The sequence below is a fragment of the Podarcis tiliguerta genome (genome assembly GCF_965153285.1).
Source record: "Podarcis tiliguerta genome assembly, chromosome: 9".
Lineage (NCBI taxonomy): Eukaryota > Metazoa > Chordata > Lepidosauria > Squamata > Lacertidae > Podarcis > Podarcis tiliguerta.
In genome coordinates this window covers 39,174,161-39,200,145 of record NC_139542.1, presented here as the reverse complement: position 1 = coordinate 39,200,145, position 25,985 = coordinate 39,174,161, and the positions used below count along the sequence as shown (strand labels likewise).

General features: G+C 40.5%; 1 protein-coding gene across 16 annotated transcripts in view; it reads right to left on the bottom strand.

Moving 5' to 3' along the window:
- The window catches only part of TMEM131L (transmembrane 131 like), a 66,855-nt gene continuing 40,870 nt past the window's right edge, over positions 1-25,985 (bottom strand). For 2 of the 16 annotated variants that reach the window (XM_083457025.1, XM_083457010.1), the window contains 25 exons: positions 25,810-25,918; positions 24,599-24,704; positions 22,813-22,966; positions 22,017-22,187; positions 21,392-21,461; positions 20,777-20,894; positions 19,038-19,176; positions 17,380-17,489; positions 16,312-16,384; positions 14,729-14,871; positions 14,261-14,403; positions 13,678-13,864; positions 11,590-11,775; positions 10,656-10,805; positions 9,530-10,146; positions 8,638-8,792; positions 6,702-6,826; positions 6,039-6,193; positions 5,153-5,338; positions 4,231-4,309; positions 3,683-3,768; positions 3,002-3,122; positions 2,783-2,874; positions 1,827-1,969; positions 1-419 (listed from right to left, as the gene is read on the bottom strand). In XM_083457025.1, the coding sequence (XP_083313151.1) occupies positions 141-419; positions 1,827-1,969; positions 2,783-2,874; positions 3,002-3,122; positions 3,683-3,768; positions 4,231-4,309; positions 5,153-5,338; positions 6,039-6,193; positions 6,702-6,826; positions 8,638-8,792; positions 9,530-10,146; positions 10,656-10,805; positions 11,590-11,775; positions 13,678-13,864; positions 14,261-14,403; positions 14,729-14,871; positions 16,312-16,384; positions 17,380-17,489; positions 19,038-19,176; positions 20,777-20,894; positions 21,392-21,461; positions 22,017-22,187; positions 22,813-22,966; positions 24,599-24,704; positions 25,810-25,918 (3,897 nt within the window). In that variant the 3' untranslated portion in view covers positions 1-140. The remainder of the gene's footprint in view (positions 420-1,826; positions 1,970-2,782; positions 2,875-3,001; positions 3,123-3,682; positions 3,769-4,230; positions 4,310-5,152; positions 5,339-6,038; positions 6,194-6,701; positions 6,827-8,637; positions 8,793-9,529; positions 10,147-10,655; positions 10,806-11,589; positions 11,776-13,677; positions 13,865-14,260; positions 14,404-14,728; positions 14,872-16,311; positions 16,385-17,379; positions 17,490-19,037; positions 19,177-20,776; positions 20,895-21,391; positions 21,462-22,016; positions 22,188-22,812; positions 22,967-24,598; positions 24,705-25,809; positions 25,919-25,985) is intronic. The other 14 variants (XM_083457021.1, XM_083457013.1, XM_083457018.1 and 11 more) reach the window with 7 other exon arrangements.

Sequence of the window (25,985 nt, the reverse complement as noted above, 5' to 3'; positions counted from 1 at the left end):
CTCAGTAAAAAAAAGTTTTATTTTCCATACAAAAGTGCCAAAATATCCACCAACATTGAAGTCTAGTTCAACAACCAGCTTATTCTAGTAATCAAAACTGAAAGCATCTTTTATTTCACATTTTAAAAATAAAATTCCTTTCACATGTTTCCACAGTAACCCGACTCCCTAGAAAGAGGGAAATTTGCATTCCGGTTGGCTGCTGAAGTCCATATGTCCAAGTTCATATAGGCACGGAATGGGTTAAATCTCGGGTAGCATTCCTGCTTGCAAAGAACTGCCTGGTTTTCCACCTGGGCTGAATGCTGAGCGGTGGCACTGACTGGGCAACAGCTTTCATAGATGTCACTCTGAGGGGCCCAAATGGAACCAAAGAGTCCAGACATGGGTGACAAACTCCTGGTGCTTGAGAGGTAGGACTGGAAGAGAAAAAAACAGGCAACACAAAACATTGTCATCCTTTATTAAATTTGTATACTGCCCTTCACCCAAAATCACAGGGTGACTCACAAAATGCATTAAAGCAAAATCAAAGCAAACCATTAACCCCTTTCCTAAAGACACAGTTAAAAGGTCATAGAATGTTAATCATCCAAAAGCTTCGTTGAAGAGAAAGGTTTTCAAGAACTGGGTGTGCCATAAAACATACACATATAGAAACACAGAACTCAACAGATAATGTTTGGAAAAGCAGCTTAGGAGACAAAGAGACTTCAACACCCCTGCAAAACTCCTTATTTAACTAGCTTAAGAGCAAATATTTAACAACATGCACTCTTAAAATCGTTTTCTGCATGGCACTTGCTTAAAATGTGTCGTTTGTGTGGACAAACAACAGTAAGGCCAGACACAGGAATGGTGGGCCTTAGAAAGCAAGACAACAGTGTGATATTGCCTGTTTTCTCACCCACCCCTTCACTCCTTCAGACAGTGGGAAAACACACCCTCTTAAGGCGATTACTGATGGAGCCAAGTAATCATAAGCAGTGCAAGGGAAGCAGCAGGGCCAGGAACAAGTCTGAGCACAGGTGTCCTGCTTCTGTCAAAACTGGAGAACTTTTAAGATCTGCTCTGAATCATCTCACCAGCACCATTCGCTTTATCACAAGTTTTTAAAAACTTCTAAATGAGAGCACTACCTAAACAAAAAAACCTGAAACACAGAATGCTCTGTGCCACTCTGGAAACAAATGAGCAACAATTCGGTGTCTCTTTTTTGGCCCTCCTTCAGTATTCAGATCCAGCATAAACTCTGGAAAAAACAGCATTAAACTGATCGGCCTACAACAGGAACAAAAGCATATTCCAAAACAAAACACACAAAAAATTCATGCTGGCAATTTCCTGACTACACTTCTGTTTCCTCTGCCATTTCATCAGGTCCCCTTTCACCCACCCCACCCCGCTTTTTTATTTAAAAGAATCCCATACTTATGTGCCTAGCAAGTTGAAGACTATTAATATTTAAACTGCCGGCTTGCATTGTTGAAATCTGAACTATGTTTTCCATTCTTACGCCCAGGAAAAAGTAAGTTTTCATGCATTTTCCCACATGTTCTCAAATGATTCCTGTAGAAAATGTATTTCGGTACAAACAGAATTGCATAACTGCTGCAAAGAAAATTTATATCAATTGCACCAAAATTAGAATTAAATCCAGAGTAGAAAAAAAGAATTGAAACCATCTGGGCTAAATCTTGAAATAAGTCTTTTTTAAAGAGCTCACTAAAAAGAAATGATCCACAAGAGGATGTAAGGTCAGTCACATATAACTAGATGGCTACTATGTTACTATATCATAGTAATATAACACCCGTTATACTCACTGTTGAATTGACATAATTGCTTGGCTCCCAAGTTGGAGGGATATTAGGTGGGGTGCTCCAAGTAGATTGGCAGCTATGATCAATGAAGGCTGTACTCTGAACTTCCGCAGTGCATGGGAAGCCATTATGATAGTTCATATTTTCTATAGTTTGGGAGAAAGGGCAGATTTGTTAACCAACAATTAACTTTAATACTGTAGGGTGGTTCTACATTTTTCTTAATTATTGCAGCAGTTGGATCCTATTAGCCTGCTGTGTGTGTATGTGTGTGTGTTTGTAGATCGTTGGGAGGTAGGGTGTGGGAAGAGGAAGATACAGGCTGTGCTGAGGAAGAATATAGATAGGCCTACTGGACCACAAAAGGGACACGGGTGGTACTGTGGGTTAAACCACAGAGCCTAGGACTTGCCACTCAGATGGTCGCCGGTTCGAATCCCCATGATGGGTGAGCTCCCGTTGCTCGATCCCTGCTCCTGCCAACCTAGCAGTTCGAAAGCACGTCAAAGTGCAAGTGGATAAATAGGTGGGAAGGTAAACAGTGTTTCCATGCGCTGCTCCCAGTTCGCCAGAAGCAGCTTAGTCATGCTGGCCACATGGCCTGGAAACTATACGCCGGCTCCCTCAGCCAATAAATCGAGATGAGCGCCACAACCCCAGAGTCGGTCACGACTGTACCTAATGGTCAGGGGTCCCTTTACCTTTACCTTACTGGACCTACAAACATCATCTCCCAACAGATGTCCAAGGTGGACTTGAGCACTATAGTTACACAAGTCAGTGCAATGAGCTGGGAGTCAGATGGGGCAGTGGGGAGATGGCAAGGTGTTCACAAGTGCTAAGAGAGACAGGGAAGCTGTCCTTTGATATCTGGGAGCTGTTCACCAGAACCCTGAGCACCTGATGGGAAAGGACAAGTGCCTGTTTCTAAACCACTCATGGTTTGGTAGGAGACTTACCTTCTGGAAAAGCATTGTATTCATTCACTTCCACTGGGCAGTACACGCTGGTAAACTGACCATCACAGGAGGCATTCCAATCAATGAAGCTACTAAAAGACAAAGCAAAACTTAGCATTTCAGGAACAAAAACAAGATACCCATGTATTGGCAGTTTACAAAATGATACCATTGTTTTAGTAAAATGTGTAGCAGGAGGGGTGAGGGAAAGAAACTTGCCCATTGTGTAATGAAGGGTTTTCCTGGATCATGCATGGGATGTTGTTCTCAAGGTTGTAGTTCACACTATTTGGCAGGCACACAGGTTGAGGCGGCCACAGGTCCCCCGCTGGATAAAGACCTGGGAAGACAAGTAAAATTGAAATCATGACCTCTAAATTAACAAACTGTCAAGCATTAGCACCACCAAGCAATTCAATTCTGCCTTTTCCAGCTGCATTTGCACAATTTGCACAAGCAAGAGTGAAATACAGTGAGCCTTGCACTTTCTTTTCCCCTCTCCCTTTACCGTCTCCCATATAGCCAAGAGGAAGGAATCAAAATATTTTGGTTAAATACGGCTTGTCATGATGTACAGTCTGATGCAAGTGTGGTTTTCACATTAACTATGGTTAAGTTTCAGAACAAGCCAACTTCAAAGCATAATTACTTGAACTGGCTTAGTTCAAACTAACTATGCTTTTTAATAATCACGTTTCCAGGTCCGAGGAACACAACAAATTGGAATATTCTAATAATACTTAGCATTTTTGTGCACCTCTGTGTATTTAAAACATTTTGTGCCTTAGTTTTGATTTTATTTATATTGTGTACAATGCAATATTTACATACCATCCAGTAAACAAGGGTTTGTACCCAATGAAGTTGTCCCATTATCTAGTTTCATTTGGATTAACTAACCTTTATTTTTGTCTGGATCTACACTTATGTCAGGGAAGTTGGGGCATAGGTTTTCTGGATACTGAGGGACACCATTCACATCTCTGCTGAAGACAAGTGCGAACAAATTATTTTATATTTAGAAAAATCAACTATCCTTGTCCTAATACAAGGAAGCTATCTATGTCAAACAGATTTCCTGCAGGCAAAGGGCGGGTGGGAAATCTGTATGCATTTCCTTTAACAAACCCAATTTATCTACACACAGAAAGACACACACTGAACAGGTTCATACAAAAATAAATATATGTATAGAGGTATGTGTGTGCTGCACACATCATTTGTATGGTAGTGGTGGGCTAGTCATTTAATACCATTAGCAACATAAAGGCAGCAATTGAAAAGTTACCAGCTATTAGAAATAAAATATATTGGAGCACATCTGTTTTGCATAAAATAAGATATAATGCCAAAACACTACTGAGCATTACAAATTTAGTTTAGTAGTATCCCCCCCCCCCAAGTTCATTTGCTAATCACATTTGAATGTGATTATTTAAAGTATTTACCTGGTGTTGCAGATGTTGTGAGATGGGTTTAAAGAGATGGGTGTTTCAGCTGGAAAATCGCTGCATGAAATACTTTCCCCTATGCAAATAACAGAATAAAGCTGAACACGGCATTTTGGTAAAATAATACAACACAGTTTTCTACATACTAGGACTGCATAGATAATCAAGTACAAACTTGTAACAGGTCAGAAGCTATGAACAAAATATTTATCAAGCATTTTCTTCTTTCTTTTGGGGGTGGGGGTGTATAGAGTTATAGTATAGTTTCACAACAAAAAGTCCTGAACTGATATATAACAACAACAACAAAGTAAAAATACATAAACGTAAGTAAAAATGTAAGCATGGTAAAAAATATCCCATCATGGCCCAAATGCCCAGAAAAAGTATTTGCCTGGTGCTGAAATGAGGACAACGTTGATGCCAAGCAGATTATTGGAGGAAGAGATTTGTGTTGATAATAAACAGGGCTGCAAAACAGCTGTAGATTTATGCTGGTCTGCTTTATTTGCCTCACGAACCCCATACTAACTAACTACCAATGCTGAATGCAGTTTTAGGTTTCTACAGCATAAACCATGGTAGAAGCAATTTGTAAGGTGATGTGGCTTTTCTCTCTTTGGCTGTGTGTATTTGACTATATAATCTATATATTTATATTCACTTAATCCCATATTCAATAATTCTACAATGGTTTTAAGGGAGATGGAGAATTAAACATACCGCTTTGATATATTTCTGTGATATGGCAGCATATAAATATTTTTTCTAAATGAATTTAATGTTGGCCAATTAAGGCTTTAAAAGAAACTACTGAAAATATTCTGTAATAACTGAGTTATAGCAGCTTCTTCTTTTGCAATTTTCAGACTCTGATGCCTCAAGAAATGCAGAATGCACACACTCTTACAGCACTTACTAGAAGGAAGGAAGTGCCTGCTAGGAATAATTGGCTTCTTGTCGCCATCGGAACTGCTAGTGCTGCTCCAGCTCCCCCAGCTGCCTCGACTGGCACGAACACTCCCTGAAGAACTGCCGCAGTCTGAGCTTGAATCCGAGCAAAACCTTTCCAGGCACTTCTTCTTCGGCCACTGATAGAAACCTTCTAGGCAATTTGGAAAATTCGTAACAAAACAGAAGTTTATGACTCGCGAACTTATTCTAGCTAGCTGGCAAATATATGCAATTGACAAGACACTTAGCCATTCTGTATTTTGTTAACTAGGAAAACTACTGTACAGGTTTAGCATATATTCCAAGTGTTTAAGTGGATAAAATATGATGGGACCCATTTATAAATGTTTTCTATGCCTGAGCTTCAGAAGCCTTCACAGATACATAATGATGCTACATAATGTCAAGAGTAGTACCCCCATTTGTGGTGGCTCAACTTCAGACCTTCCTGTGCTGAGACCTTCCTGTGTTCCTGCCTTACATTTCCAATCGTGAAGAGGCTTCTAAGCACATTCACCCAAATGTCCTTAGGAACCCAAACCTTCCTACTCAACAATGAGGCCGGAACTTGCATTCAGGCATCTTTCTCTATAAGCTCCACCACACACACACGTTAGGAACTGAAGGTTTTGTCAAGTCTATTTATCGCTGGCTTAAACTCCCCAATTCTTTCTCCCTGGCTGAGAATTTTCATACACAAAAGGGGATAAAGAACCAGAAGATTCATCACGCTGTAGCACTGCTCTATCTTAAAGACAAAGTGCAATAGAAAAATAGGAGCAGAATCAAAAGCAAACTACTAAAACTAGTTATGCATAGCATTTGGTTTTGAGTCACTTTTGATTACATACCTGCTTCTCTCTGTGTGGGTAAGCCACCTCTCTCTTCTCCTTTACAAGTTTCTCCACTGCTCTGACCACACCAGTTTCTTATATTAACATTAGTTCTAAGTTCAGGTCTTTCAAAACCACTACACACATGCTTCAACTCAGTCTGTTCAGGAACCCTACAAGCAACAACAACAAAAGGGGGTGGTTATCTTACATGTGTTACATCTGTTAATTAGTTAACTATGTGAACAATCTGTTTGCATGCTACTAAAACAGAACAGTCCTGACACGGGTTCTCACATACAGTTTAGAGCAGCCTTTTGCAACGTGCTGCCACCCAGATGTTTTTGGTGACAACTTCAATCAGCCTCAGTCAGTTGTAGCCAATGATTAGGGACGATGAACACTGTAGTCTGAAACACCTGAGGAACACCAGGTTAGGGAAGGCTGTCCTAGAGGCTTGTTCAATGACTCTAATGCCATTCTTGATTTTTTGGCAGAAGGGTAGGATGAAAATTAAGAATAGCAAGGAAAAAGTAAAAATTAACAAAAGTAAAAATTAACCAAAAAATTGTTTTGTCAACAAAAATTAACAAGAAAAACAACAAGAAAAAGTAAGTGGTGGAAATACTGCCTGCATTCCTAAATTTAAAAATCTGAACATAAAGAAGCAGCCATACATACCGTACAGATAAATTAGCATGCTTCTTCTTATTCTTTCTGTTTGTCCTATTTCTGTTCCAGTTTGTATTTGGTACATGCCCTTCTCTTTTCTCTGGAGACCCATTTTTTCGGTGAGTATCTTCTTGCTGAAAGGTAAAAAAACTGGACTTATTAAGACATATTACTTAAGATCATGAGTTTGTATTAATGGCTTCAAAATCTGGCAGACTACAGTTGCACAACATTTTAATCAGAAAATAATTATCATGCAAAATTGTCATTAATATTAACGTTAAAAAAACTATAGTTTTGTGAAATATGTTAGCATGCAATTTTATTCTCCTCCGCGTTCCTTGATTCTTTCCTCCACTAAATACCACAGTCATAAAGGCTGAAACAATGGCCTACACAATTTTGCCTCGATTAAAACCAGAACCACCTGTCAGATTTATGACTAGCTCAGTTTTAAACTTACCCTCCATAAATTCTTCCTTTCCTCACTTTTTTTTTTAACCTCATCTGTTCTGATTACGTGAATTGCTATTTTATTAAGGGACAAACTTGCCTGAAAAGTTATTTCAAGCTTAGATTACAGAGCTACAAGTATTCCAAAGCAATGGGAACAGGGAATGCAAATTTCAACCATAAGATTGTTTCTTCAAGAACACATATGCACTACAAATCTATACTGTTCACATCAATGGGTATAAAGGGCCTCTCATAGGATATACTGTAGCAAAAGTTAGCATGTACTCAGCCTCTAGATTTCTAAAACAGATCTTGGAATTCTCTATTTATAGTACGATATGAATGAAGGCAGGCTAAGTTTACACCACTATATTTGAGGCTGAAGAAATGCCAGATTATATCCAATTATGTTGTCCCATTAGCTGCCTATACAATGGCACTTTGTCTCCCGTTCCTTTCTCCATGCCCCCCACAATCTCTTCTGCGTTGAACATGGCATGAGGTGTTTAGGAAGTGACAGTCCCATTGCCCAGGTGGAAGTCCTTAAGCTAATGTGATGTCTTTGTTGGACACAACCCAATACAGTGGTACCTCAGGTTACATACGCTTCAGGTTACCGACTCTGCTAACCCAGAAATATTACCTCGGGTTAAGAACTTTACCTCAGGATGAGAACAGAAATTGTGCTCTGGTGGCGCGGCACCAGCAGGAGGCCCCATTAGATAAAGTGGTGCTTCAGGTTAAGAACAGTTTCAGGTTAAGTACGGACCTCCGGAATGAATTAAGTACTCAACCTGAGGTACTACTGTATATAACCTATGCTATGTAAAAATGGCTATGCCATTCTTTCATCACATTTTTACTTGCAAAATGATCACAAAGGTCACTGAATGAGCTAGAAACCTATGAGACAAGCTTGTGTGGAAACTGCCTTCAATTTCTACATACGGAAATGCTTGGGTCTACTTCCCCACTATAAACATATTCTGATTTCATCATCAGTTCATTACAGTCAACAACCAGAAATAGAAACATACAGTATGCCATAATGCAAAATACAAGAAAAATTGTTACAGCGTGGCAACAGTAAGTCAGATATATACAAAGCCAAAGAGGAACCTCAGGTAAATAAATGCTTGGAAATAATCCTTCAAGCTTCACATAATTAACTGGCTCCTTATTCTCACTGCCAGCAATAGAAATCTGGCCACTATCAATGACACTCATGGGCTCCTATGTCCAGTGCTTTTTTTCTGGGGGTATGCAGGGGTACACACACCCCTGAACATTTTGTGAATCTAAGTTTGGCCTCATTGAGGAGCAGTATTTCAATAAGAGTAGGAAAATGAGAGTACCCCTAAACATTTTTAAAGAAAAAAAGCACTGCTTATGTCCCAGTAATCCCCATTTTTATTTTTAGGTGTTTTTCTGCAATTGCATTTAAAATCCCAGTTCCAAAATGTTTAAAGCAGCATGTAAAAATTCAAACCTCAGCAGAAGAAACTTCCCGTTTTCCACAGCACTGCGGTTCATCTTTAGGCCCTTTATTTATCGCCTTCTCTGCTGAGGGCTTTGTGTTGACCTGCTTTTTCAAAGAGTCACAGCTTTCTATTTCATTCCTGAGAGACACTTGTTGGCTATTCCCTTCAAAATAAAAACAAAAACGATACTGTATTTACCTCACCTTGTAAGAATATTTCAAGTGAAATTCACCTGAGTCAGGTAAGTGCTTACTCACACAATAACAACTGTACAAAGAACAGTACATTGCCAAGCCCCCATCCCAGTGTGCTATTTCCCTCCTTGTTTTCAGCCCTCCATGACTTGAGAGGACAAAGTTATGAATGGGCAGAGATCTTCTACTCGTGGAGAGTCTCTGCAGATGCGCTGGAGGGAATGGACCTTGGCAGTACCCTACTCCTTCACAAAGTGGCAATCGTGTGAGTAAGAAGAATGACTGAAGAGAGCTATAGGTGGGCTGCGTATGTTTGCTTTTGTGTAATACTGGTAATCCACATACTGCTCAAAAAGAATTTCCCCTTTTTCTTTGCTATGGATGTTGGTGGTTTTTATTTTCTTCACCATTTCTCCCCAACTGGCAAAAACCACGATGTATTTCAGTCTGCAACTCTATTTGCAACACTGGGTCTTAATTAGAATTTAAATAAAACTAAAGAATTTAAACTTCTACAAGCCTTTAAACTGACTACAGTACATGTGCTTAAAAGTAATGAAGTCTGTAAGTTTGACAAGAAATTGCTGTATTCTGCCATATTTTTTTCCTTTCGATGTCATTTCAAAAATGCCACCCTCTAGTTCAGTATTAGTTCAGTTCAGACTACTAAAAACTATCTATTTCTGTATTTTTAAAAAAATGTTACCATTGTTTTTCCTAGAAACTTCTTGAAATTCCGGTTGTTGTTGAGGTGAATGTCTTGGGAAGCGACTTTCAGACAGCTTCTTTGATGACTTCAAAGGACACAGCTCAGGTTCTTTGAGCTCAGCTACATTTTCTGAAGTCTTAAGGTTCGTTTCCTTAGGAAACATACTTGCTCGAAGACCCTCCTTCAAATTGCACTCTGAAGAAGTATTTTTTATAGGCGTTGCATTTTTCAATGCACTCTCTTCTTTATCTAGAAAGTTCCCTGGGTGCGTCAAGTTCTTTTGCATGTTTACATTTATGCTACTGGCATATTTCAGGCTCAGCCAAGTCTCACTAACAGTGCAAATGTCCTCCTTTGCTGCTGGAGTCTGATTTTCAACCACTGGGTTCTGTTTGTCATCAGTTGTTAGACTAGTGGTGCTGGTTGCTGTGCTTGATTTTGGTTTACCATAGTATACAGAGCACTTGTGCTTCTTCTGAGAATGACTGTATGTTGCTGGACTCCTTTTAGCAGCATTCTGACTCCGGCTAGTTGCTGTGCCCACAGAAAGGGAGCCTTTTCCTTTCCCTTTATCAGAAGAACCGTAAGTATCCGTAAAGGTTTTGCAACTGCTCCTAGATCAGAAATAAAGTGATTACATTTATTTATGGCACAAAGATCATATTGTTCATAAATCATTTTATCAAGACCAGGGGGAGACTGGAAAATAAGGCATAATACTGAACACTATTTTTTCCTGGAAGCCATGTTGATACTTTTTATCCTGTTTTGCGAAAAGTATATTTCATTATTTTAGCCATTGCACAGAAAATTAGCTTCAGATTAGTATCAAGAAGCACGACTGTCCCATGTTTCCTGCCCCTCACCATCTCCATCATATACTGAAGGCAGGTTACATATTTCTCCCTTCCCACACTGAAAACACAACTTCTGTGATGTGTAATGAGCCTGTTTTTATCAGCATCTGAACAGCAATATCAATTGTCATGAAGCAGCCACTATTCTTGAGGAATTAGCATTTCCAACCACCACCTATCTATTCTCAGAATCAAACAGCAACACCATCATCACTTTAAAGAGATTTTCACATCAAGGCACCTAACAGAAAGTTAATATTTATTACTTGTACGTTTCAGAGCTGATGATGTCCACAGAACTGTTGTTTGGCAGTGCAGAAGGACTGGGATTCTGCCTTTGTCTGGACTTCAAGAATTCCGATAGAATGTACTGCGCTTGCTGGAAAGCTATCAGAATCACACCCAGAAGAGACAAACTGCAAAACAGACAGACAGACAGGGAAAGACAAATGTTTTCAGCAAGACGTGTGTGTAGAAATAAATCAAGATTTACATTCAGGAGGTTGGAACTAACATCAAATTGAATGGGTTAATTGTGTTCAGTGTTGAAGTTGTTACAGCCAGCATTCATAAAAGTGGGATCACTGAGACTGACTGGAAATATTTCCCTCTGCATGGAAACTTCAGATAGTTTACCGAGCATGTTATATCTCCAGCTAAAGGGAGGGATTCCTTCTTCCCAACAACACTGTATTGCCTGGAGCATCCCTTCTTCAGGTATAATACTTCTTAATCTCAACCTGTCTGGAATTAGCCACTGCAACTCCCATCTTCTGTTTAATAGCATCTCCAGTCTATGACATTCTGCCTGCTACATCATACTTCCTGGGTATGTTTTCAAGGCATATAAAAAGGTATCCAACTTGTTCCCTAGATGCTGTAGCACTCCAACTCCCATCAGCCCCACCCACAACAAACAGCAAGGAATGCTGGGAGTTGTAGTCCAGTAACCTCTTGGACAGACCTAGGTGCTCCATCTCTATATTAGGGGGGCTTGCATTTAGGGGGGAAATGTGCTTCCTGCTCAAGGAAAAACCAGATCTAGTAAGACAGTGAGGAGGTGGCCAAGTTGCCTTTTCTTGATATCATCTTGATGCTGCTTTAAAATCTAAGGTTTAGGTGTCTGAGAATGAATATTTCCAGGCTTTATGCCACGAAGCAGTCTACAAATTTGTTAAGATGTATAAATAAATGCTTTACCTGACAAAGAGCACTGTAAGCCTCCAGAAGGACTCTTCCCAGCTGGGTCCTGGTACCACATCTGCACACAGTGGTAAAAGATGGTGAGGAAGAGTCACATTGAGAGTGAAGTGGAACTCGACACCACCAGCAGTCACCAGAGTCAGCTCACGGATAACCCACGAAGAAGTAAAATCTGGAGTAAACCTGCACACCAAAAAATTTAAAAGCCAGTGGCATTTTGACGGGTTCTTTAGCTTTTATTGTTGCAGTTCTCTCTTTTGAGAATCAGGTCCCATGAAAGTCCTTCGTTCAACATCAAACCCCCTGCTTCCTCCTACCACTCTTTGTGATTCACTTGTAACCCCTTTGATCACAATGAGAATCCTTTAACACAGCACCTAATACACATGACTCAAGCTTGCACATACCCATGACATACAATAACCTTTATTCCCATCTGTCTGAAAAGAATTCAAGTGGAAGTCCTAGATGTTATTGAAACTCCTTGAGCAAGAGGTGCCTTCAGCAGGACACATAACTGCACTGCATGTTCCTCTGTATGATTTCAATCAACCACTGTGGTCAGCATCATCACTATTCCTCTCAGCAAGATTTATGGCCCAAAGCACTTGGCTTCAGTTGGCGTGGGAAACTTTTTTGGCCACCCACCTGATGGGAAAATGACATTACGCTTGTCAAAAGTTGACCCATGTGGGTGCGGGGGAAGATCCTGCTTGAGCAATATTGAATTCGCCACACACCATTCAGTTCTGCTTTCAAAGTGGTTCAGGCACATCAGCAAGTTTCTAGCAGGAACTTGCTGGTATACCCAAACCAAGCAGGATCAAACACCCCATGTATCAGGGGATGTACAGCAAATTCAATCCTGCTTTCTGCAATGTCATCTCTACCTGCCCCACAACTGATGTCACATGGGACATCAGATGTGGGGCAGATGGTGTAGTTTGGGGGAAATGGCCTCACAGGCCAAATGCAAAGGCTTAGTGGGTCAAGTTTGGTCCACAGGTCAGAGTTTGCCCATCCTAGCTCTGTATTCTTTCCTCTTCTGTCCATGCTAGGCTCCCTGTGACTTGTATCACAAACATCCAGAGGAGTAACTTTTCTGTAGAGAAATCTTGTTCAGTGAAGCAACTCATAATTAAATCTTGAGTAAAAGATGTTATAACAGTATCTGATGAAAGTATTTCCATCTCGTATAAGGGCTTACAATCACCACCTTTATGGCACTGTATGGAGACCAAGTTAGAAATCCTGAATATTGCTGGATCATTGATTCCAACTGAGTAAGATGAAAAGTGAAGTAATGCATCAGCTGTCTAGTACCCAATCATATACCTTACCTAAAAGTCAGTTAGCTAGTTTGGCTTTGTTTGTAAATACACTGGGGCAGACAGTCATTTAATGGAGGAAGGCCCAATTCACATGCTGTCCCCAAAGAACTCTCAACCTCTGTTTTGGGAGGCTCAGGAGATACAGAGGGGAAAGACAGATTGGCAAAACCACCCCACCAGTACCAGCAAAAGCATCCCATTAAGAAAGACTTCAAGTAAAGGCTGGACCCACAAATTTAAGGTACAAATGGATCTTCTCTCCTTTGAGTTAATTAAGAAAAAATAATTATGATTCATGTTGAATAATGTTCGTTATAATGGAGATAGACTTCTTGATATTAAATCAATGAAAGATGTTCCCACTACAGCCTTTAATTGTGCTGCTCTGCCCTGGCCCATAACATGTTCCACAGTAGGATAAGTTATTTTTCCTTCAGCTCTGAAATTGCCCTGTCAAAGTTACAATGTTGTGCAGCATGACCCTAACTGGAAAACAAAATGCTCAACACACACAACAGATTGTAAGCTCTGCAACCCTTAAGGCAAAGATAGCACTTTAAAGAATGACACAATAGAGTGCTTCCAAACAGTCAGAAACAAAGATAGCCTCTTCTTGGAATTTTTATTTATTTATATGAACTTTGTATGACACCTTGAGCTCCTTTGAAGTAGGATATAAGTGTAATAGTGTGGTTCCTTTTAAACTCAATTCTAAAGTAAGCCAGTTTGTCAATGGAAAGCGGCAAATGCTTACACAATGCTAATCTCCCGCGAAGAGTTCTGTGCCAGAAAAAAATCTTGGCAATTGAGTACTTCAAATCCATAACCCTGGCAGCTGTACCCATTAATCTTCATAGACGTTATAGTGATAGGAAGATGACCAACGTTTTCAACCTTAAAGTTCTTTGTGATGGATAAAATTTGCTTGCCATCTTTCAGTTCTGAAGAAAACAAAATGCAAGTTACTTCAAGGTAATCATTAAAAGCCATCTTGAGGGCACTTCTAAGTGGCAGAAACTGTATTCCTACAACTATGTTACAATATATTCAAGTCTTCATCCTTATTATGAAAGGGAGATGGGAGTTGGAATGGGGACATGCAATACTTCACATGCAACTCTTCCTAAATCAGGGCACACCATCTATGTGAGGATTGCACATGTATACTACCTTAAGTATGCACAGCAGCAACCATGGTTACGCATGTGAAAACAGACGTTTATGTTATTCACTCATAGCTGGGCCCATGAGACTGGCCACTTTGTCCTCCAAACCATGCCCATCTGTTTGGTTAAACTAATCTCACTTAGTCCTTTCCTTCTCAGATTGTCACTCACGTCTCCTGCAGTCCATAAGGGTTGATTCTGGCACCTTAAATCGAAGGGATCCTCCTGCCCCTGGCAACCTTCCCCCTACTTTCAGCAGCTCTCTGGCTCCAATGCCTTCGACATAAACCACATCCAGAACAGTCAAATTATTCCTGCAATAAAGCAAGGATGCCTTTATAAATAAATAAGTAAAAATTTAAAGGGAAAAAAAGAAAAGCAGTCTTCCCACCACCTTGCAAGATGTAGGCATCTTTTGGAAAAATTCACTGCTGTGCTTTGCCAAGACCAAATACAATTCCTGTGGATGCGAAATATTTCTATAATTCGCATATACAGTAAATCCAAGCTTTAGGGGGAAAGTACCAAAGATCGAATTTGGATGTAGCCCTGAGGCCTACACTCACTGATGGAAATATGAAACAAAGCTTTCTAAAACAGTGCCTCATTCGCCCCACAGAATCTCAAGAAGAGACCTACCTGACCAGTATAAGGGAGTTTACCCTTTTGTAATCAATAGGGGTGAAGACAACGCCAACTCTCTTAGTTTCTAAAGGCTGCAATTTTAAATAAAGCAGCTCCGAACTAGATCCAATGTAATCGTGGTCTTCCTGTAGTTCGTCCTGCAAAGCAACATGAGCGAACCATTACTAAAACATCCATGCTCCTGAGAGAAATCAGGAAGATGAGAAGCAGAGAGGGAAAGACTACAGTTCCACTTGCCCTGCATACTTACGCCTGCCCAGCCTGATTGTCCCATTCCACTAATGAGGTGACAGAGTACCATATTTTTCGCTCTATAAGACGCACTTTCCCCCCTCCAAAAATTAAGGGGAAGTGTGCGCGCGTCTTATGGAGCGAATGCAAGCTCTATAAGCCTCTGCTGTGCCCCAGAGGCTTCGCGTTGCTTTTGCTGAAGCCAGGAGAGCAAGAGGGATCGGTGCGCACTGATCCCTCTTGCTCTCCTGGCTTCGCTTGAGGGGCGCTGCGCAGCTTTCCCTCTCTGCGCAGCGCCCCTTCAGCGAAGCGGGAGGAGAAATGGAAGGGGCTCCGCTTCTCCTACTGCCTCGCTGAAGGGGCGCTGCGCAGAGAGGGAGAGATTTTTTTTTCTTGTTCTCCCCCTCTAAAACTAGGTGCGTCTTATGGTCCAGTGCATCCTATAGAGTGAAAAATACGGTATTTTTTTTGCCCCATCTAGAGGGGAAAGGGAAGGATGAGCATACCAGGACACTGCCATTAACAAAGGGGAGAAAATGTTTACAGCAGTGTGTGTGAGGGGTGGGAATACAGAAAATACAGGTGGCACCCATCTGTGTCTACTGAGGTTTTCAGTGCTGCGGGTAGGAATAATAAAGCCCCATTTAACGGAGTTCCTGAACCCTTTCTGGAATTGCAAGAACTCTTGTTATCTGATGTTTCCATTGAGGAGTGCAAAGTGTAAGTTTTAAATGTTAGATGTGTTTTGAAGATTTTTTTAAAAAATCAGCAATATATTAAATAAATGTTATAACTCCAAATGTTTAAAAAATTGTTTACCATTTAATAGCTAAACCAACTGTTTCCCAACCTTCCCCCTCCAATCACTTCAAAATTCTTATAGCCTTGGTGGACTACTTAATACTTTTTTCTGCAAATGGAATCCACTGAGTTAGATGCTGCATATTTTTTAATTGTATTTTGTTGCATCTCTTACGTCTTGTATGTTTTGTATTGCAACTTGCATTCCCTAGTATTCAAACTGTAATATACAATAGAAGAAACAATAGAAGCAATAAAAATACAATGACAATCAATATGGCTATTCAATGCATACATGCTGCAGACTACTTGTATGAAGCTCGCAGACCTTGGGAATTCCTGACCTAAGCAATTCAATAAATGCAGGTTACAGGTTATTTTAAAAATGGCCAACTCCTTTCATGCTCAAACATGTTTCTGCATAAACCACAGACTCTCAGCTGTGTGGTGGCTGTTTCCCTCCAATTTAATGCAAAGAGCACATTAAGTAGTTCCATTTCTAAGAGTGAAAAACATATATGAGAGTAACATGAGACACTGCTTACCCTGTGAGCATAATCTTCTGTCAATCTAAATTCAGTGGTTGTGAAGTTAATAGACTGTACATTTGCACCAAACCTATATAAAACAAGAAAAGAATGTACATGTATAAACCTTTAAAAAAATTAGAGAAAGTAAAGAACCATAAAAAGCCATTTTCATATAGTTCTCCATTATGAATGGAGGAAAAAGTAAGACAACTCCTCATGGCCCTTCTATTAATTTGGGATATCTCAATTGGTAGAGCATGAGAGGGTCAGCCCCATGTTGGGCAAAAGATTCTTGCATTGCAGGGGGCTGAATGAGACAGTCCCTTCCAACGCTGCAAGTCTATGGTTCTAACCCTTGATTGCCACGTTAGTGGCTGGTACAGTGGAACCTCGGTTCCCGAACACCTCCGTTGCCATACATTTCGGTTCTCGAATGCCGAAAACTCAGAAGTAAATGCTTCCGTTTTCAAACGTTTTTCAGAACCTGAACGTTCCACGCAGCTTCTGCTGAGTGCAAGAAGCTCTTGCAACCAAACGGAAGCCGCACCTCCATTTTCGAACATTTTGAAAGCCACACTGAGAGCCAGTGTGGTGTAGTGGTTAAGAGTGGTAGACTCGTAATCTGGGGAACCGGGTTCACGTCTCCGCTCCTCCACATGCAGCTGCTGGGTGACCGTGGGCCAGTCACACTTCTTTGAAGTCTCTCAGCCCCACTCACCTCACAGAGTGTTTGTTGTGGGGGAGGAAGGGAAAGGAGAATGTTAGCTGCTTTGAGACTCCTTAAAGGGAGTGAAAGGCGGGATATCAAATCCAAACTCTTCTTCTTCTTCTTCAAACAGGCTGCTGGAGCAGGTTTTGTTCGAGAACCAAGGTACCACTTTATTGTGAAATAAGCCTAAATACAAGTGGGATCTTCCATGGCATTAGAAACTTTGTGCCAATACCATGAAGACCCTTTGCATGCACAGAACATGACTGGTAGATGCAAGCTCATTCCCCACCCACCCAAATACGTGGAGGGAAAGGAACTATTTACAGATTATACTATTTCTTAAATTACCGCAAGAAACTATTTCTCATTACCATTTGCTGAGTAGAGTCAATGGAGCGCGAGGATCAGGATAAAAAGAAAGAGGCAGGAGTTGCAACATAACTGGGAAAGATGAAGGGTTTCTTAGCGTAAAGTATTTTACCTAAATAATTGGGGAGAAACAACAATATTAATACTTCATGTTTTTGAATTCAAGCCTCTTCCCTACTCCCAAATTCTGCTATTTTTGGTACAAAACATTTTTTAAAAATCTGGATTGTTTTCTGAAATATTTACAAATGTACAGAAATATTGACACATCTTATTCATGTTGATAAAAATCGCGAAATCAGAGCTAGAAACAATTATGTCTGTCCTTTTATTTTTGTTTTCAAAATAAGAGAGGGTCTTGAAAAAGAATGAGGTAGATTTAAGGTTTAAAAAAATTCTTTAAAAAGTATTGAATGCATTATACGATGAGTAAAATGGCAATATAGACTATGGCGTAGTTTGAATGTGATGCTAAGCCAAAGCATGGCTTAACAAGAATGCGCAAACACACAGGTTCCCAGAGAGAAGATCACAGCTACTTCCCGTCTTCTGCTGTTGCTGCCACTGTGCCTGAGAGGGGAAGGCATGAAAGCATGAGGCTTGGACAGGCTTGTTCCCATCACAAGACATCACACTTTATCTGAACACAGTCTGTGTGAAATTTCACATATCCACAGCTATCAGGTTTTAATAGGCCCATCAAGTTTAAAAGAACCTGGTGACTGCTGGTTTTAGCCTGCTTTTTCAGTTAACACATAAGACCCCAACAGGCCTGATAATGACATTAAGTACAGTCGTACCTCGGAAGTTGAACAGAAACTGTTCCAGAAGTCTGTTCAACTTCCAAAACATTCGGAAACCAAGGCACAGTGGCGTCGCAACAGGGGGGCGGTGCACTCCAGGTTCCATCTCTGTGGGGGTGACAATAAGTAACCCCATGGGGGTTCACAGGGGCGCGAGCAGCCATCGCGCCAACACAACTGCATATGGAAGATCCTCTGTTCATGGCTGCAGCCGCGAGCAGAGGATCCCGGTGCCAATGACAAACCGCCAAGTACAGCGCATGTGTGGCGTCACATGCATGCGCTGTATGTAGCTACGCTGCACATGTGCTGTATAGTGGCTTGCCGTCGGCTCTGCTCCAGCGCCTTGTGGACGGTGCCGGGATCCCTCCATCACCGCTACAGCCGCAAGCAGAGGATCCTGGCACCGTCCGTACGGCGCTGGAGTGGCGCCGGCGGCAAACCGCTATACAGCAAATGTACGGCGTCGCTATGTACGGCGCATGCGTTGTACATAGCGATGCCGCACGTACGCCCTACGAAGTGACGCCTGCCCTGGGTGTCACACCGCCTTCCGCCCCTGCCAAGGCATGGCTTCCAATTGGCTGCAGAAAGCTCCTGTAGCCAATTGAAAGCCACGTAAGCTACGTCGGACGTTCAGGTTCCAAAGAACATTCGCAAACCAGAACACTCACTTCTGGGTTTGCAGCGTTCAGGAGCCAAAACGTTTGAGTTGCAAGGCGTTTGTCAACCAAGGTACGACTGTATAAGACAATGAGTATAAATACTTACAATTTTCTGTTTTCAAAACCAAAAATGGAACTAAGACAAGTGAGAAATTACGACAAACAGTTTAATAAATCTAAAAATGGCCTCACCATGCTATTCATTGGTGCAGCTGCACTGAAGTTCAATGTGAGACCAAGCTCTGTAACCAAGTGGGGTAAAGGTAATGCAAAGGATTCTTCTTTATGATCCTTCTGATGAGACGCTTGAACAAGTTCCCCAATATTTCTCCTGTTGAGTTAAAAGGACATAAATAAGAGAGGTTTCAAGACACCCTGTTTCAATTTACTAGCTATGTCAACATTAGTGATAAAAGGATCTATCCTCCTCCCTCCCAATTTTAGTTTTGGACAGATATCCTTTGTTTAGTTCAGTTGCTTGTAACTGTTTTGCAGTGCTGTGAAATGGTTGTTATGCTTATTTCTTGGTGTGAGGCTGTGTAGTTTGTGTTGTTTTACGTTTGGAAAATGTAATAAAAAGTATCAAAAAGAACAAGAAACTTTTGGCTTGCCATGTTATGACAGATCATCTCTTTCAGAGACAGAAATCTCCAAGAGCCTCTAATTATGGCCTTGTGTTTGCAATATTTTAACATCTTCAGTTTCATCCTTTTACTTTTAAATCTCCTACTAGAGATTCTACAACACAGTGCCAAACATTTTTTAAAAAAAGAGTGAGAGAACTGTAAATGTTTTACGGCCACTTCCTGAAAATTTGACAATGAATTCTGTACACTTCTAAGGGCTGATGCAAGCACAATGCTTCAGATTCCTTCACTGCAGTGAAAGCATTAGAATCACACACATTTGTTCCCTTCTTCAATGCAAAACCCTTGTTGGTTTTAACTATGGTTCAAGCATCTGCTTGCCCCAGTTTTAACCATGGTAAATGCTAACCAGGGTCCATTATTGCTCAGGAACTACCTGGTTTATAAACATCTGGTCAAAACCAATGCTGATGGTAAATGCCAAAGCTTCAGCAGCTCAGGTGGGCTGGCCACTGACACCAGTCTTGTCTCAAAGCAGCTAACAATCTCCTTTCCCTTCCTCCCCCACAACGAACACTCTGTGAGGTGAGTGAGGCTGAGAGACTTCAGAGAACTGTGACTAGCCCAAGGTCACCTAGCAGCTGCATGTGGAGGAGCAGGGAAACGAACTCGGTTCACCAGATTACGAGTCCACTGCTCTTAACCACTACACCACACTGGCTTCCAGTACTGGTTGTTATAGGAGGCAGCAGTAGCAGACCTCTTTGATGTGGCACCTTCCAGCCAAATCATTTCCTTTCCCCACTTGGGACATTGTAGCGAATAGAGTACTGTGACTGGAAGCAACTGAATGAGAGCCATTTTCTGCTGCTGTCACCAGTGACAGTAGTGAAGATGAAAATTTCAGAAAATGAGAAGCAGCAAAAGGAAGTAATTGAAAGGTTGTAACCCCTGACTTCAGTGGTGGAGGCAAAGCATTTTTAAGAGATGAAAAGGGGGGTAGTCTGGAAAAAGAAAATGCCCACATAGGAAGGGGCACATTGCTAGGCACTATAAGGAGTCTCTCAATCTTGCAGCCTGAACTGTGGTTAAAGCTAGCAGGAGGTAGTATGGGGATTTAGGAGGACAGGGGTTACTGGAAGGAGGCAGAAGATGCATGTAACATTATGGTCCAAGGCCTGTTCCCTTAACAATGCTTAAGGAATCAGGAGTGCTATGTCTGCACCCTCTGGAATGCATGATGTGACTATTAGCCCCTATATCGTGGATTTTAACACATTGACCGTAAGCATACCAAGATTTTACCACTCTAATGCTGAAATTAAGAACATTCTGTATACACACCTGCAAATTTCATTGTGCTTAATTTTTTGCCATTTTTCATGGAGCTGATATGCAAGGTCAGAATCCACACTCCATGTAGAACTGTCCAGAGATAGGCTCCTTTCCCAAAGCAGATTTGCTAAAAGAATAACATTCCGTTTCAATGATACATAATATTTGTTTATTGCTTTTGTTCCAAAATTTGATTTCAAGAAGTCATAAAGAGAACACATTTAGAAATAGTATGACCAATGCATAACAGCTCTTAAACACCGCCCCCATATTTATGCACAAGACCACAAACTTCTTTTTTAAAAAAAAAAAAAATACGCCCCAATATTATTCTCTCCCTCTTGCACCATTTTCTGCCCCACCTTCCCTTTTAGGCTCTTGCAAAACCAGCACCCCTGCCATGCTCACAAATCTGCATTGCCCCTTTCCCCAGAACAAAAGCAGACTATCTAAAGCAGATTGACTTCACTATAAGATGTTCAACATACCATGACCAGAAGGCTGCTAAAATCTACCAAGAAGAAGTTAGGCATTCAGAAAGAAATAATGTTTACTTAAAAAAACAGCACATCTTATATATCCATTAGTATCATAGATGGGAACATCCTTCTTTTCTGCTTTTACCTGTGTCTGACATTCGCAAGGAACAGTACACATCACGATGTGCTATGGCTTCAAAATGAAGATCTCCCTTCTGAAAAACATTGATGAAAACACTAAATAAATTAACAAATATTGCAGGGGTCGGATCCTTGGGGTCCCTTCCAACTCTTCAATTCTATTATTGTATTTAAGTCAGCATGTGAAGAACAACTCTATGGTTTTCAGTATTTCCCCACACCCAATGTTTTTAAAAATACAAACAATTAAGTCACTTTGCACTTAGATGGAAGTGATGAAAAGTGCTTGCACCTTAAACAATCTCCACTAGCTTTCAGAATCATGTGCACTTTCAATTTCCATCACTTAAAATAATATGCAAAGTGTTCCATGGTATCCTGGTTTGAGTTCTGCACCCTATTCAATACAATACAAAATGAATTCAGAAGGAATAATTGATGCTCCAGTGACTCTGCGTAAATTAATACTTCATTCAACCATTTTCCTAACTTGAAATTTGGATAAACCTCCCAAAAATCTAATACTCTGAAAAGATAGTATCACTTCAAAAATTAATTATTACTCTATGAACTGTAAAATATGCAAGTCAGAATATACTACTGTAAACATATGCAATTCAATACACTACCTGGGACAAAGCAGAATAAATTTGCAGCGGTATCTCGAATATCACTCCAATATTTGTGGCCACAAAAATATTGGAAAATAAACTTGTTACTGATTCTTTGATGTGGAGTTTCAAGGAAAACACATTCCAACATCCTGGAGGTAGAGTCAAAGGATCTGTGAAGTTCAGAACCTAATGGCAAAAAAAATCAGATCAAACCAAGTGCATATAAAGTACATCTACATGAAAAATCTTGCTCCGTTTGTTATCTTCTGCTTCTAATAATACACAGCGGAGTGGCAGATTGGGTCCTAGCTAAACAAATTTATCTAATTATTCATGTATAAGCAGGGCTGCTTGCATTCCTTAACAGTCATGTTGTGCATGTATGGAATTTGGTAATGGGTGAAAAAACCGGCACCCTGACAGCCTCAAACCTGCCATGAGGAAAGATTCGAAAAATGTGCAGGCAATGCCTGGCAACACTTCAGAATACAGAAATGGGAAGATAAGCTATTATCTTCATCTGGTCAGCTTGGGACTTTTATGTCCTGAATAAGCTCTTCCCAAATTCCACAACTAGCAGACTAAAATAAATACAAAATAAGCAGTTTAATATAACTGTTCACAATTTATCAACCAGCAACACAATTTAAACTTTTCTTGGTTCTTCTGACGTGATTCTTTTTTTTTTTTAGGGCTGAGTACACACACCTGAGTACACATATAAATGGAGATTTTAATGAATGGGATGCTGATATACATTGCTAATTGTTTAAGGGGAAAGTACCAAGTGAGGCTTACAAGAAAAACTCACCTTTAAAATATCCTTTGTTTCTCTTGAAACATATACGTCATTTAGCACAATGCTAAAATCAAAATTGTTGGTAAACCATATTAACCAAGATGCAGAAATACTGCGATGTGGTTCTATATAAAATACCGTTGCAAATGGATCGATTCCAACATACCTGTAGACAGAAAACAGTTCACTACTAAATGTTATTTACTTGCAAAAAATCACACCCTGCCTTATGGTCTAACCAAGATCTTTAAAGCGTACCTTTTTACTATTGCTGTTTATCAAATAATATTGTCTTATTTGGTTATAATATTTCTGTATTGTTATGTGCATATACATACATTTTTCAGACTTATAAACCACCTGGTGAGAGTAGCATGTAAGTTGCATTAGGAATTATTCAAATGGACGAAATCAAAGTAAATATAAGGGTAAGATCACAAATTAGATAGGACTGCTTCACATCTGCATACATCATTTGCATCACAGGTGAATATGTCAACTGACTTCACTGAAAGCCTATTTGAAGGCAAGGAAGAAACTTCTATCCATGCTATTTGATTTGAACTATGTCTTCCACATGAGCCAGGACATCACGTGATGAGTATGACTATGCACACTTCATAAGCAGAACATCTGAGAACATAGCATGTGGTAAACACCTGAGGTTCTTGTGTTTCTTTCCCTAGATCCACTACATTGGAAGTGTACCTCATACATACGCTGGCTTGGTCATGTACACAGAATGGAAGATGGCAGGGTCCCCAAAGATGGGCTGGCTTCAGGCACCAGGCCTGCTGGCCAACCAACTCTGTGTCATGAGACAAAGGTTCTTCAGAGCAGGAGAAGTAAGGCAAGGCCTACAAGGTCTACACAATCATTCAAGCCTGCTAGCTGTAACTGTTAAAAGCAAACTGCAAAGTCCCTGTGACTCGTGACTCATCTTGAGTGCCCTATAAAAGTAGCCAGCCTCTCTATGGGCCTCAGTCAGTCAGTCAGTGCCTGTGTGTCTCAGCCAGTGTGTGTATCTGTATTGCTTAAGGCAGACAGAGTGGCTCCAGGATTCCAGTTAATCAGTAACTAGGACAATGCCTCTGTGAAGAGTTAGATAGCTGCTATGAACACTCTGTGTATGCTCTTTGACTATGCTGTTTATGAATAACTTTATTTTCTCAAGTAAGAGCTTTATTCTGTTCATAAAGAAGACTCTGCGAGATTAATTTACCGCTGTGCGACACTGTATGTTACAAAGATGTCTGCAAATGTGACACAAAGGCTGGCAACATTAACTCTGCCATGTGGAAATCACTTGCAGACAACCGCAGTGTCTGGAGACAGAAAGAGAGGTCATGTATCCACAGCAGTGACCGCTGGGAGAAGTGCAGAGAGAAGAAATGCCATGGTGTATTGCTAACAGTGAAACCAGACATCTTCACCTGCCCCAGCTGCTATAAAACAGGGCTTCCCCCTTATTAGTCTCTACAACCACCTCTCCAACAGTTTGACTTTACCCCCAAAGGTGTACTCTTCCATTGTCTCTTGAGACAGACAGCAGTACATGGAAATCTCTATATGCCCTGGATATGTAATGTGGAAGTGGGATTTGTAGAGCTCCATGACATTTAAAGAAGCCCTGCGAGTCATTTGCGCTCTGCCACATGAACTAGTCCAGAGCTAGAACACCCATCTGTTTTCACACAAATTACTATATAGAGCATGAACTTCACAAAGTGTTCTCAACTTCTTTGCTTTGGTATATGTTTAATAATTTAAAATGGCAGCATTAAACAAAAAAACTCACCCTTCCATTACAGGATGGGAATGGCATGCTTTTGGCAAAGCTGTACTGTCTAACAGATTCGTCCTCTCATTAGCAATGTGATTGCTTCCAGGGCCACACAACGTACCTGTGCCAAGGAAAACAGACATCTTATTGTAGCACACACTTTTTAATATATAGCCTGAGAATGTTGGTCTTCTAAGGAGGCTAAATGCAATGCTCTTGATTCAGCCTTATCTACGTTTTGACGTTTTATTGGGTGTTCAAAGGGTTCCATTTTTCCTGCACAGTTATGCCAGTATCTCAGGATATATTACTGATTGGGATAGAATGTGATACAAATCAAACAAATGTGGGTTCAGGATGACTAAATCTCTCTGGTTATGAGAGATTTCTTGCCTGAGCTTTTGCAGGTTAACTCCAGAAGCATGTTCTACTGACTTCAATGGGGCTTACTCACATCACCCCTATCATGTGCAATCAGGCTATACTACTGAATTCCTTCTTCTGTTTCTGCATCACAATAATGTGAGCCCATAGCAGTCTTCCATTTGTTTACTACAATTTTAAGAGCTTCTTTCCCCAACTGATGAACACCAATGCATTGTTAGGTAATGTGGAGTGTCAGCAGACTGCAGTTCTATACCAAGTGCTGGAGGAGCAGAATTACAGATTGAAATGCAAAATTGCACAGAGTGACTCAGAAATAAAATGGAATTATTTTTTTAATGCTCAAATACAAGTCAAATCTTGAGATCTGTGCACACTCCTAAAGAATTTGTCCTTGTTTATGAATAAAACCAAGGCATTTGTAAATTTCATAAACGTAGTACATAACATTGTGCTGTAAGTACGTTGCACATAATATAGATTTACAGCACAGCACTAAGTGCCATCAACTTTTGTGCGAGTTACCAGCAGGTAAGCGTGTAAGCTTAAATTGACAAGAATGCAATTATTTCTGACAAGAATGCAATTATTTCATCTCCCCACACACCACCGCACAGAAAAATGTTTATTCCATGGCTTCAAGATGTCTTGAACTTTACATCTCTCTTTTTTGGGTAGCGGAGGGGGGGCAGATGTGCTAGAGGTGGTCATGAAAATGGACACTTAATATATAATCTTCAGGAAGTGTATCTGTTACATGCCATATCCTCTTTAATACACTTTGTCATATGATATAATGGGGAAGGTAGACATCAGACTAAGTTGTATTGAATACACTGTACCTTTACAAACAACAGAAGCAACTCTTGTGAAATTTGTGGTCAGTGATGGCAGCAATATTGGCTCAAACTGCACAGAAAATTTTCCTTCCTGTGACAAGTGTTTTACATCCTACAAAGAAATCACATTACATTAGTATAATGCTATAACTGCCTAGGCTGCTGCGAAGTTCATCTTC